This window comes from Sarcophilus harrisii, chromosome 2 (assembly GCF_902635505.1).
Source record: "Sarcophilus harrisii chromosome 2, mSarHar1.11, whole genome shotgun sequence".
NCBI classification, from domain to species: Eukaryota; Metazoa; Chordata; class Mammalia; order Dasyuromorphia; family Dasyuridae; genus Sarcophilus; species Sarcophilus harrisii.
The window spans coordinates 509,514,364-509,527,971 of NC_045427.1; the positions used below are offsets into that span (position 1 = coordinate 509,514,364).

General features: G+C 38.7%; 1 protein-coding gene across 1 annotated transcript in view; it reads left to right on the forward strand.

Moving 5' to 3' along the window:
- The window catches only part of CGNL1 (cingulin like 1), a 201,046-nt gene extending 188,423 nt beyond the window's left edge, over positions 1-12,623 (forward strand). Inside the window, exons 15-19 of the mRNA XM_003755724.4 lie at positions 4,167-4,250; positions 5,030-5,154; positions 5,594-5,702; positions 7,381-7,544; positions 9,272-12,623. Coding sequence (XP_003755772.1) covers positions 4,167-4,250; positions 5,030-5,154; positions 5,594-5,702; positions 7,381-7,544; positions 9,272-9,440 — 651 coding nt within the window. The 3' untranslated portion in view covers positions 9,441-12,623. The remainder of the gene's footprint in view (positions 1-4,166; positions 4,251-5,029; positions 5,155-5,593; positions 5,703-7,380; positions 7,545-9,271) is intronic.
- Positions 12,624-13,608: the final 985 nt, after the last annotated feature.

Genomic DNA, 13,608 nt, shown 5'->3' on the forward strand with positions numbered 1-13,608 from the left:
CTTTAATGACCCTTAAAGCAGTAAATAATAGTAGAATAATATGATTACATTAAATTACCCATGGAGTCACACACAACTTTTTTGAAAAGGAATTCAAGGAACAAAAAACATTGAAAATCACCACTCTGATGATAACTCTTCCACATGTGTCCTTTATCTTGTCTTTTCCCATCTGCTGCTGGCTGTGTAATCTGTAATATAGAGAAAATGATATATGCTGTACTTAGTTCGAAGGGTGACTTGCAAATCCTAAAGAAAGTGCTTTATCACAACTCATTCCTTCTTTAATTAATCCCCTGCTATCTGGCACCTCTCTAGTGAAGCAGTACTTTTGAAAATCACTAGTGGTCACCTCTCTGTGATTGAAAGGTTTATACTCTGTCCTTACTTTCCTTTGCTTGATTCTTCTAATGATCACCTTCTCCTTTTTACAGTACCTTATAAATGCCTCAGGAGTAGCCTGATTCTCTTACTTTTCTAAATGATTCTTTTTCCCCCTATGAGACTTCCACTGTTTTTTCCCTAATATATGTGCCTGTCAAGTCTGGGTTCTTGATCTTGTCATTTTCTTTTTAAAACTTTTTTCTCCCCTTTGGAAAGATAATCTATTCATTATATAGTCTTGGTTGTTAGATTTATGCAAACATCTGTCAGATGTCTGGTTCTGACTTCTCATGCTAAAGTCTCAATCTTGCATCTAAAGCTGCCTTCTGGACCTTGCCTGGTGATAAGGCCCTGTCCTCATTTCAAATTCAACACATTGTGACTGAAACATCTGAAAAATTGGGGAGTTTAGTGAACTTCAAGCTTAGTACCATTCTATAATGTGACAGGGCTGCCAAAAAGCTATTGACAAATGACCATAACAATAGGAGTGATTGTCCTGTCCTATGCTGCTCTGATAAGATCGTATGTGGAATATTGTGTCCAGTTCTGGGACCCTTATTGTAGGAAAGACACAGAAAATGGCAGCATGTCTAGAAAAGGGAACCATTTTGTTGTGGGGAAGGACTGCAGAGCCAGCCACACAAGTACCAATTAGCTTAACAAAAACTTGGGGAAAATCAGCTTGCTCTTATCAAGTATTTGAAGGGCTTTCTTGGGGAGGAGGAAGTAAACCAATTTGGCTTGGTTATAGAAAACAGAATGAGGAGCAAAGGTAGATCTAGACTTGGTGTAAGAAAAAAACCCCTAATGATAGAGTTATCCAAAGGAAGGATTGGCTGTCTGTCTAAGAAGATAACGAGGGTATGATTACTGGATGTGGGGAGGATGGTTTTCAAGTGGAAAATAAATGATTGGCCACTTTTAAAGGAGATTATTTTTCAGGTATGGCTTAAATTAGATGATTTTTGAAATCCAACTTAGAAATTCTGTGTAAACTCATTTTCTCCCTGAGCTTTTCCCTCCCTTTCTTCCAAAAACATTCTATCTCTGGCCCAAAAGGTCCTGAAGAGTCGGACGCAACTTAACAATTTTCAATAGTAGCACTATCTTTATCTCTCACTCCTTGAGACTGGAAGTCTTAGAATTCCATGGACTACTGCAATATATGCCTTATCTTTAATTTCTCCTTCTTATTTGCATGGCCTTGTATAATTTACTTTGCATTTCTAGGTCTCCATTTTTCAATTACAAAATGAAGAGACCCATAATCTTTTTTTCAGGGCAGTTAGGTGGCACAGTAAATAGAGTGCTGGAGTCAAATCTAGCCTTAGACACTTATTAGCTGTGTAATCCTAAGCAAATCACTTCACCCTATTTGCCTCAGTTTCCTCAGATGTAAAATGACCTGGAGAAGGAAATGGTAACTGCTCCATGATCTTTGCCAAGAAGACCCCAAATGGGGTCATAGAGAGTCAAACGCAACTGAAATGACCAAACAAAAATGAAGTGATCCTTTTCAGCTCTAAATACTCTGATGCATCCTACACACAAGTAACAGCTTAATCTCCCTCTACTGTAGTGAGGCAGTGTGGTACAATGGAAGGTTTTGGAATCAGAAGAGCTGAGCTATAATCCTGTTTCTGCCACTTGATAGGCTGGATAGAGCATTGAACCTGGAATTAGAAAAACCTGATTCACACTGCACCTCAGACATTTACTAGCTGGGTGGTTTGGGACAAGTCATTAAGACCTCTTTGTGACTGTGAGGGGGCTTGGACTAATTAGACTGTAATTTGTCATTTCATGATCTTTGGAAACATAATCATGTTTCTCCTCTCCTCTCTAACCTTCACTGACTCCCTATTCCCTAGAAAATAAAGTCCAAATTCCTAAATTGACATTCAGTGCCCTATACCATTCATTCTCAATCTTCTCCACCTTTTCTCTGTGTACTGTGTTCCATTACTATTCCTCAGACATATTTCAAATTTTTGTACCTTTTTTTCTTTGCTTACTTAGTCCCCTGCTTCTGGAATCCTCAGTCCCCCCACCATATATTCCCAAATTCTTCCTTTTGAAGAATTTCCTTTTGAAATGTCTTTTGGCAAAGCCTTCCTTACATCATCCTTCCTTTGTAAAGACTTCTCTGAAATCCTTCCAATCAGGTTTCTCCCTTCCCTGAACTCTTCCTGCATTTTGCTTCTGCTTCCCTTAGTTTGCTTTGCAGTATAATTTGTTGGTGTCTGTTTCTTGTCTCCCCTACTAGAAGGGGTCTTTGGAGCTGGGGACCATGCTGTAGTAATCTTTTTATTTCCCATAGGGCTCTTTGAACATAGTAGATATTCAATAAATGTCTGAATTAACTTAGTAAAAAGTTTGACTCCTAAAAGAAGCCCTCAGGCTTATGATTTTAAGACCAGAGCAGAACAATTAGAACCAGGAGAACCATCCTCTGGGCTCTAACCTTTTCTTCCCAGCAATTCTGATGACCTTCACCTTCAGGAATGCTGTCTCCCATCCAGGAGTTGTGTCTGGATTAGAGCCCTGCCGTGTGTTTGCATTCATTACTGGTGGAGTTTGTATTTATATAAGATGGATAGGAATCATTTGAGTGACCTTGTTGCTACATGTGATTAACAGGATGGATTTTTAGGCAATCAGAGGGAGAAAAGTGACCTCAGGCAGAGTTTTATGTGCTCTGTTTGCTGAACCTTTGCATTGTTAGCATTTTTTCACTGTTAAATAGGATTCTCTTACAGTGACTGGAATATTTCATTTTGACTTACTTCTTACGTTTGCAGTTTTACTGAGCTCATTTGTGCTGTTTTTAGTTAGTAGTTGGAGAAAAAGCCTCCTGTGTTAACTGGTCCCTGGTTTAGGAGACTATTAGTGGTAGGAGAGATGATTATTTTTGTTGTTTAAATAGTCATGTCCCAGACAATCTCTGACTTCCCTGCTTGATTATTCTCTGTCTCTGAAATACCCTTCCTTTATCTATTCACCAACTAAATGGGAAGGATGATGAATCATGGAACTGGATGTGGAGTCAGAGTCTGCCCCTTAAAAATGGTGTGATCATTTGTCCTTTTGGCCTCAGGTCTTTATCTGAAAAATGGGGGAGTTAGATTTAGTGACCTCTAACCTCTCTTTTAGTTCTAAGCCTGATAGCTCTATGTTTATGGGAGCATCTAAGTAGAAAAACACTTGGCCTGGAATAAAGAAGATCTGAGTTCAAAGGCTTCTAAGAGGACAATAGAAGATCCCAGTAAACATGTGTGCTTTGTACTGAGGCAGGTCTCGAAGCTTTTATCCAGTGTCTAGACTGAACTCTGTTCTAGGTGCTGAGAATCCAGAAATTTGACTTTTTTATTTGTCCTATTTCCCAGAGCCATCTCTGTATTTCTTGTGCTATTCCAAACCTTAAGGGGGCTGTGAGGAATGTTGTTGGGACGAAAAAGAGGAAGTTCTTGGACCTAGGAGAAGATCCCTTTTTTGTCCTCACAGAATTCTTACCTGGAGTAGCCTGAAAGCAGGTTAGCGTCCCTGTAGGAAGATAAAGTTTGGGACACTTTAGGCTGTTATAATGTCAATCAATGAAACCAATTTTTGGCTTAAAAGCTGCAGGAACAATCTATTGATTTTAGAAGCTGGGTTTTTTTGTTTGTTTGTTTGTTTTGTTTTGTTTTTGTTTTTAAGAAAAGCAAAAGGAAACTATTGAAATCAACATGCTAAGCACTGACCATCAGGCAGATGGCTCTGACTATTTCTTTCTATTATAGATTGAACAAATGAGGAGTGAGCTGCTACAAGAAAGAGCTGTAAGGCAAGATTTGGAGTGTGACAAGATTTCCCTGGAGAGACAGGTAAGGGCTCTAAGCAGTTCATACAAAGGAGCTTTTCTCCCTTATCAACTGTTGCCTTGTTGACACCTGTAGAGGCCACCATCCTCCTTAAACAGCATTTTTAACTTGAAGGCCTATTGCCTTCTACTTATTTCTACTTAGAGGTTTAAGGTACATTGGGATTCATTAAATATAATCAGATGTGCAAGTGTGATTTGCAGAGAATGATTAGTAGCATCCCTGTCATTCTTTAATTCACTGGGCAAATTATTGTCCAATTATATGCCTCACTATTAGTTTGATTGGCTAATGACTTGGTTTTTTTATTAATTTGAAAACCAAAAGGCAGCATATGTGTGTCACTTTAACATCCAGATGGCATAGTTGGAAATCTTAAGTCTTAGAATGTATGCCTAGGATAGTTTTAAAATCAAATCCCCTTAAAAACATCCTCTTGTCTTTTAGAATGCAGTCTTCAATTCTCACTTTTCTGGTCACTGAGTACCTCACTAGTATAATATTCATGAAAGAATATTGACTATGTATGTATCTCATTATACCTAATATTCTGAGACCTCTATTGAGCTTTGTAGCCATGCTCACATGATATTACCATGTCACTCCTCCATTCCAAAGTCTTTATTCATTCCCATTACTTCCTAAATGAAACTCAAACTTAGCCTGGTTTCTAAGACCCTCTCCTTGCAGCCTGACTTATTATCTCATGGATTCTTTTCCTACAATTATGCTGTAGCCAAGTTGGATTACATATTCTTTACATACAAGATTTCTGTTTCTAGAACAAGGATTTAAAGAGCCGGATCATTCACCTGGAAGGTTCATATAGATCCAGTAAAGAGGGGCTAGTGGTGCAGATGGAAGCCAGGATCTCAGAGCTAGAAGACCGGCTGGAGAACGAAGAGAGGTAAACACAAATGGAACTACTACCCCACAGTACCAATCTCCATGTTTTTCACAATAGTAAAATCTCACATTTATATAGCATTTGAAGGTTTGGATGCACTTGACCTATATTCTCTTCTTTGAACCTCACTATAACTTTGTGAGATAGATGCTATTATTATTCCATTTTATTGCTAAGGAGACTGAGGCTTATAGAGGTTGTTATATGACTTATAACAGGAACATAAAATTAAAACTGGAAGAAGTCTTCAAGGTCAATGAGCTTAAGCCTAATATATTTTCAATGTTTGACTTCATTGATTCTGTCCTGAATTGAGCCATGTGTCCTAAAGTGGCCAGTCCTAAGCTTTTCCTCATCCTAGGGCCATGGTGCCAGACAATCTAATGAGAAGAGGTAGTTGGTGATGCTAGTTCTCATTTCTCCTTCCCCAATTTTCCAGAGACAGAGCTAATCTTCAGCTGACCAATCGAAGATTGGAAAGGAAAGTGAAGGAGCTGGTGATGCAGGTAGATGATGAGCATCTCTCTTTAACCGACCAAAAGGACCAGGTAAGAGGAAGCTGAAGTCTTTGAGATCTGATACTTCACTGTGACTGTGACTTTTAGACTGGGAGGTATGAGATTCAAAAAAATCTCCTAGTACAGAAAACCAGCAGTCACATCTTATGGGAGAATTCAGAAAAGGGAAAACTTTCTACTTTTTGCCTTTTTTTTCTAAGCAGTCATGTATAAACTTCCCCAGTGGTCAGTCTCCTTGGATCTCTAGTAAATGATGTAGGATATATTTGAAACAATAAGAAGAGAAGTAAGGAGTATCCATAGGTTGGTTCCTCTCAGTAAGTCCTTATTATAAATCCAAAACTGAAAGGAACCTTGATTGCCATCCAGTACAATATTTTATTTTCTAGATAAGAAAGGTATAGAAAAATTAAATTACATACAGGTAATAAAGGCAGGATTTGAACACTGGTCCTTTGTTTGGAGTTGGAGTACTTTCTACAGTACCAAACTTAAAGCAGAGCAATCTGCCCCCTCCTGGAAATAGTCCTAAAGCCCTGAAAGAAGGGGAGAGGAGGGGAGAGGAAGTGAAATGGTAACATGGTTGTTGTTTTTTGGCTTTTGTTCAGGGAGGTGATATCATGACATACAAGTGAGTTGAATTTAAATGAGTGAGGGCTATACCAAAGTCACCAACATCACTGTTTCCTTCAGAGCCATCTGGGTCCAGTGGTCAGATGGCTCTGGATATAAGATGGCATGGTATATTGTTCATGGCGACACTGCGTCTAATATTTACCTACACCTATAAGAACCCAAACCAAAACATATCAGTGAGTATGAGACCTTTCTATGGTAAAAATTTCAGCCATACAATGGTGAAAATCTGGAGCTGTGAGTTCCATACCCCACAGAGCTCAAAAATAATGGGAAGGGTCTGTATGTACAAAAATATTTATGGCAGCTCTCTTTGTAGTAGCAAAAAACTGGAAACCGAGAGTCTGCTCATCATTTGGAGAGTAGCTGACCAAACTGTGGTATATGAATGTAATGAAATACTATTATATTATAAGTGATGTCAAAAGGGATAGTTTAAGAGAAAATTGGGAAGATTTGTATGAACTGATGCAGAAGAGAGTACACAGAACCAGGAGAAAAGTTAAGAGTATAATAAGAACATTTTAAAGATAAATTACTTTGAAAGTCTTTAAGAACTCTGTTCAATGCAAAGACCATTTACAATCACAAGGGACCCATGATAAAGCATGCTGCCCTTTTTCTGATAGAAAAATGACAATGCAGATTGAAACATTTTTTGGACATGGCCAGTATGGGAACTTGTTTGCCTACTACATTGCAAAGGTTTTATTTTTGTTTTCTTTTTTACTTTTTCCAATGGGAAGAATGTAAGGAGAAAAAGCACACTTTTGTTCATTGGGAAAAAAATTTTAAGTTTTAAAAAGGCAAAGGAATTGATTGTTTTATCATTTGTCACTGATCTTGAGAGTTTTATTTCTTACTTTCTTCTGAGAATAGAGAGAACCTTTTTCAAATATTACTAGGTCTTTGCTAAGAGGATTGGAGAAGTGAGGTTAGGGTCAGAGGTTTCTATCAATCTCTCCTTCCCAGCCCAGATGCCACTAGGATTCATTGGTGAGCATGTTTGTTCTCTTCCCTTTCCCCTCCTCTTTCTCTTCCTTTTCCTTTTCTTCCTATTTCTCCTCTCCAGCTGAGCCTACGTTTAAAGGCAATGAAGCGCCAGGTTGAGGAAGCAGAAGAAGAGATTGACAGGCTGGAAAGTTCCAAAAAGAAGCTTCAGAGAGAGCTGGAAGAGCAGATGGATGTGAATGAACAGCTGCAGGGGCAGCTCAGCAACATGAAAAAGAACTTAAGGTGAGAGCATTCAGTCAGGCGATACATCATCACAAGCACTCACATCGGTCTTCATAGTATTTTCATGCATTGTCCCATTTAATCCTCCCAGATGCCCTCTGAAGGGCATAGAGTATATACAATTACACTTACTTTGTGGGAGGAGGACACTGGGACCCAGGGTTAGCTCAGGGACTTGCAAAAGGGTTCTAGCTCTAGTAGAACCCCTATCTCTTGAAGTGGCATCCAATTTCCCATCATGTTGTGCTGCTTCTGTATAATAAGGAGAACTAACTATACAGCACTTTAAGTTTGCAAATCTCATTTGACTCTCACAATGATACAGCAAAGCAGGTCTATAAGACCTGTGATAGAACAGAAACTGAGGTGGAGAGAGTTTAAGTGACGAGGTCACAGTTTGCAAGTGTTTTACTCCAGCTCCATCCAATTTCTGTGAGAACATGATGAAATTTCATGTCTTGGTTATAGGATCAAATCCTTGATGATTCTCGCAGCCCAAAGCTGTAGAAAGGAGCCTTCCTTTTAAAATTAACTCATATTTATATATTACTTGTAAGCTAAATATTATCTCCTCAGATGAACCAACTGCGACTGAGAAGTAGTGATTGTTCTTGTTTTAGGTGGGATTCAAAATTGGATCTCCTACTTCAAGGCTAATATTTTTTTCATTATACCCTGTTGTCTCTACATAGGAATACAAGATTAGGGAAAAAGCAGGAATTACTTTCTAAGGCTCAGTCTTAGTGATTGCCTCATGACTGAGGGAATTAAGAAAGCCAACAAAGCAGCAGCAGTCTGGATAGTGAATAGGGATATGAATTTCTGTCAGTAATCTTTTCTTAGCTCAGGTACAGCTGTATCACTGGTGTTGTACTCAGAAGCTTATGATGGCATTTATGCCCTTAGGGGGATTTTTACAAGCAGCAGTTTTCTGGGCATAATGAACCACATAGAGACCCACAATAGACCCATCAACAAGGGGTACATTGGCCATGTTTTTCAGGCTCCATTTGCTCTTTTGAGGGAGGTAGGCTTCCGTTTACCAGGTGAGAATTACAGAATTATTCAGCAGAAATGGTACAGATCTCATGGGGTAGCGGTGATGGGACTAGAACCTAGGTCTCCTGATCCAACATGGGACTATATTTAATCAATCAGATATCTCGCTTCAGTCTGTCATGATAGAATCCTAAACATAGAACCTGTTCACTGAGTATTTAGGTAGTTGTAGAGTTAGAAAAGAAGCCATCTATTCCAAAACACTTATTTTTTAGGTGAGGGAACTTTGGCCAGAGAATTAACTATCCCAAAGTCACATAAGTAATAAGTGCCAAGGGCAGGATTGGAATCAGGACTTTAGAAAAACATAGAATTTGTTTCTTTCTTTCTACTGTACCATTCTATGCAGAGTAAGTATCTGTAGTTTACTAGGAGATGGTACAGTGGAAAAGAGCTGTTCTTGGAGTCAGGAAATGATTCAAATTCTACTCTAGATGCTTACTAGCTGTGTGGCCCCGAACAAATCATTTAACTCCTCTCTGTCTCAGTTTTCTCATCTGTGAAATGGCGATCATAACCACACCAACCTCCCAGGGTGGTTATGAGAATCAGATGAGATAATATATGCAAAGTGCCATGGAAACAGGAGCTGTTATTAATATAATGATTATTGTTGCTGCTGACATAGCAACATGGCATTAGTGACCATGCTGTTTTTGTCTTCACAGACACAAGAAAATGCCAAGTAAAGTGCTGGATGACCTCGATGATGATGATGATGATGATGATGATGACTTCAGTACTGATGGGGGTAGTCTCTATGAAGCACCCATGGGATACACATTCTCAAAGGAAAATGACCCCATTAAATCTGCTTCTACTTCCCTCAGCGTTTGAAAAGAAAATCCATTTTAAGCCATATAAGTGCAGATGACCAGAGCCAGATGCGTAAAAGGGTCCGAACAGAATGGAGACCTTTCCCCTTTATTCACAATATGTGCCATTTCCTCAAGTATTATAATGCTCACTTTGGGTAGCTAGGCTGCAGAGCAGCTGTTGCATCCAAGGCAGGTAGTTCCTGTGTTTAAAAAAAAAAAAAAAATTTAGAAATTCATAGATAGGGCTGGTGACACTTTGAGCACTGGTTCATATAGCAAAAAAAATCAACAACAACATTGACTGAAACCAAGATCAGGTGTAATAATTATTTACCCATGACCAGCAGCATTTAAATTGTATTTACCACCCACCCTGATGATCCCAAATGACAGGATATAGGCCATAGTTTCTATTTAAGTAAAATTATATGTCTCCTGGAGTCTGATGATCCCAAATGCTAGTGCATAGGTATAAGTTACATTTAATAACTTTTAAGTTGGGGAAAACTGATGTATAGGTTGTAAATATGTTAAACTAGACCTCACTGACTTCTTGTTCCATTTTGGAAAGCTACAGAAGTTTTAATAGGTCAGTTGTATGTAAAGTATACAAATTTATATTGAGTATTTTAACTTCAAAAATAAGAAACTACTGGATTTTAAATATTAAATCTGGTTAAGGACCATTTTGAAAATCAATATAAAAAGAGGATGGCAGGGTCTTGAAGGAATTCAAATAATAATAGCCATATTCTTTGGAAAAGCCACTTTTTAATAGAGGGGAGATAGAGTCAGTGTTAGTTGTTTTCCCCCTCTGCCTATATACCAAACTATTTCATCCTTTATCTCTGAATTAATTTTCTGTTTCCTCATGTAAAATGTACATTTTACATTCAATGATAAACCATGGTATTTCACCACCACTTTCATGCTTTCTGGATGTGTGTATGTGTAGGGGATTTGTCTTCCAACTTTAGCTTTCCAAGAGTCAGCACTAGGTGACAGCTGCTGGGTACAGTACGTGTGAGACGGGGTAACCTTGCCACTGATAAAAGCGTCCTCTGGGCTCCTAAATGGGACAGTGCTAAAAGCTGTTGAAATGGTGAGGTATAATGACTGAAATAAGCATTCAAGGTCTTGAAGATAATAGAAGAGAGCTTGGATGATCATAGGAGGAAGGAGAGGTGAGAGATGATAAGCAAGTGTTTGTGGGTATAGGATGAGAGGAGTAAGGGAAACAAATCAAGAAGGAAAAATAAAATAAAACAATAAGAGTCCTAAGTTAGAGGGAATGAGTAAGTAGAATATGGACTGAGCAGGATCTAAGATCTTGGTACATTAAAGTAGTAGAGGAAGAAACATGCTATAAAAACTATGAGCTACTGAAGAACTCAATGACTGAGAACTGTGCCTTTGGGTGGTCAGGGACAAGGAGGAGCTCAGTCCTTCTCCCTTGATGCCACTGAAGCCTTGAAGGGGGTGATTAGAAAAGAGATGTGAGAAGTAGTGGGGTAGCTTGCTAGGAATCCGGGAGCTGGGCTTCCTGACTGTGTGATGGAGATGAAGGCAGGGCTGGCTGTTGCCATTTCCTCTTTTGAAATCTGTCATAGGTTATACTAAGTGTTTGCTATTAGTCACTTCCCTTATGTCCAGGATGACTCTTTGTCATATAATATATTGGTCGTGGCTGGTACATGACCTGTACATCTCCTGGGCCATCAGGGAACCCCAAGGTGGACAAGGTAGCCCTCAGCCCAGGAAGAAAGCTTTAAGAACCATGGATGTGCTGGGAAAAGTGAGATTTAAGGGGACTTGGCCACTGCAACTGTTTTCTCAGATTACGTGCCATATTGGAGGGTGAGAATAGGACCGAGGTTGTAAGATAGTTTATATTCCTAAGCAGAGCAAGAAATCCCAGTGGAGTCATCTTAGTCCCTCTAGTATCCTGGTCATGGAATTTGTAGGGCTCTGAGGGACATGCCAGTTCTTGGAAGTCTGTAAGAAATATGAATGATCTCCCTATTCTCTCCCACCTACCTTAAGAATCCCACTGTCAAAAGATGACACACCCTGGTTACAGGAGGTGCAAATTTTGGAAGCTTATTCTAGCTTTCTTTCCCCTTTATTGTATTATATAGAGGCAGGGCTGGAGTTCCCTTCTTCTCAGTGGATTGGGGATCTTGGAAGCCTTACCCCAGACCTCTTCATCTTCTCTGGGGCTTACATGTGATGACTTAGAATCATGTGATGACTTTGGAACACAAATGCTATGTATCAGCTTTCCATTTTTCATATTCATTTTTTCCAATAGAGTCTGAAGTAAGATCTCCTCAGCCTGACCTTCACCATCCTGCTGTTTTCATCATTAACTTGGTTGCCATTCTGCCCAACCAGAAAAAACTTTTTTATCCCACTGATAGCTAAGTAACTGGTGACATAGATCTATTAAATCAGCAACTTTTTAGGGAAAAGTAATGTCTTGAGTCCAGCTAAGCAGGACTATTTAGAAGAGAGGATGTGGGAGACAGCTATCCCCTGAAAACAAATGCAGTGACCAATACTAATCTGAGTTACAAAATAGGAAGGCTTCAAAAGTATTTCATGATAATATATTTAAAATTCCTATTCTGTTTATAAATTTAATTTCCATACTTATATGCATTTGACTGTAATTGGTGATTAACTCACTTACATACACTAGATAGATTTTTGGGCCCAGTTCTGGCTATGTGATTTTGGGCAAGTCACTTAATCATCTTGAGGAAAGTAAATTAGATCGTCTATAAGTCTCTTCCAACTCTAGAATTCCTGATTCTTTCATTCCCTGATATATATGTATGATGGATACTTTCCCCATTTATCTCTTTAATGACTAACCCAAAGAAGTTTCTCACTAATGTTTTCTATAACTCTCTGAAAAACGTGTCTTAACTTTTTTTAAAAGGAGACAAACCAAATGCACAATGCTGTGACGACAATCATCAGAAAATTTGTATTTTTTGTGATTTTTGATTATTTTGCATTTATGAACACCTTTTTACAATTCCAGTAAATATGTGTTCAGCTCAGTTTTGTACTCAGCCATAGTTTAGTTGCTGCTATTTATCACTGGGAAAATATATTTTCGTTGCAGCTACCTCTATGTACATGAAATTGTAAACGCCTAGATCACTTTTCAATAAACAATGTCCATCAACCTCAATTCTTTCATTATTTCTGCTTTCGTTATTGTCCCAGGGCCTCCTGAAGTCTCTCTTTTCCCCTCAAAAGATTAGTTAATGGAGTAACCAACTAGGTAAAGGCTGGGTAAAAAGTGACTTTATCAGACAGCACTTAGGAGAAAATAGTCCAGGTGAATGCTCTGAGGGGCTAGTGTGACTGGAAATAAGCTGAGAGAGGGCATGTTGAAAATCTGCCTGTAAAGAATAACTGAGAGCAATAGTTCATATTAATAGTTGACTTGCAAAGTACTTTCTTCACAATAAACTTGTTCATTTATTCCCATTTTACAGATAAAGAAACTGAGGCCCAGAATGCTTTTCATCTGTTAAGAGGCATATATCCAATTCCAGAGCTATAACTTGGACCCATGTCTTTTAAATTTGACAACTGGGATTTTTCTGCCACACCACACTCCCTCAATAATCTAACCTTAGAGAACTATGACTGAATGAGTTATTAGTATTAGACGTGGAGTAAGGCAAGTTGTTGTTTAGTCAATTAGTTATGTCTGACTCTTCGTGACCCCATTTAGGGCTTTCTTGGTGAAAATACTGTAGTGGTTTTGCCATTTCCTTCTCCAACCCATTTTATAGAAGAGGAAACTGAGGCAAATAGGGTTAAATGACTTTCCCAGGGTCTCACAGCTAATAAATGTCTGAGGCTGGATTTGAACTCAGTTTCTCCTGTCTCCAGGCCCAGTCCTCTATCCACTATATCACTTAGCTACAAGATCAGAATTCAAATTCCACCTCTAATATTTATTAGCTAAATGACTGTGGGCAAATCAACTAATGTCTTTGAAATTTAGTTTCTTCATCTCTAAGTGAATAAATAGTAGCATCTGGCTCATGGGATTATTATGAGGATCAAATAAAATGTTGAAATAATATACATCAGTAAGTGCTAACTTAGAAAGAGTATTGGCCCTGGAGTCCAAGGACTTGGGTTCACATCTTGTCCTGGAT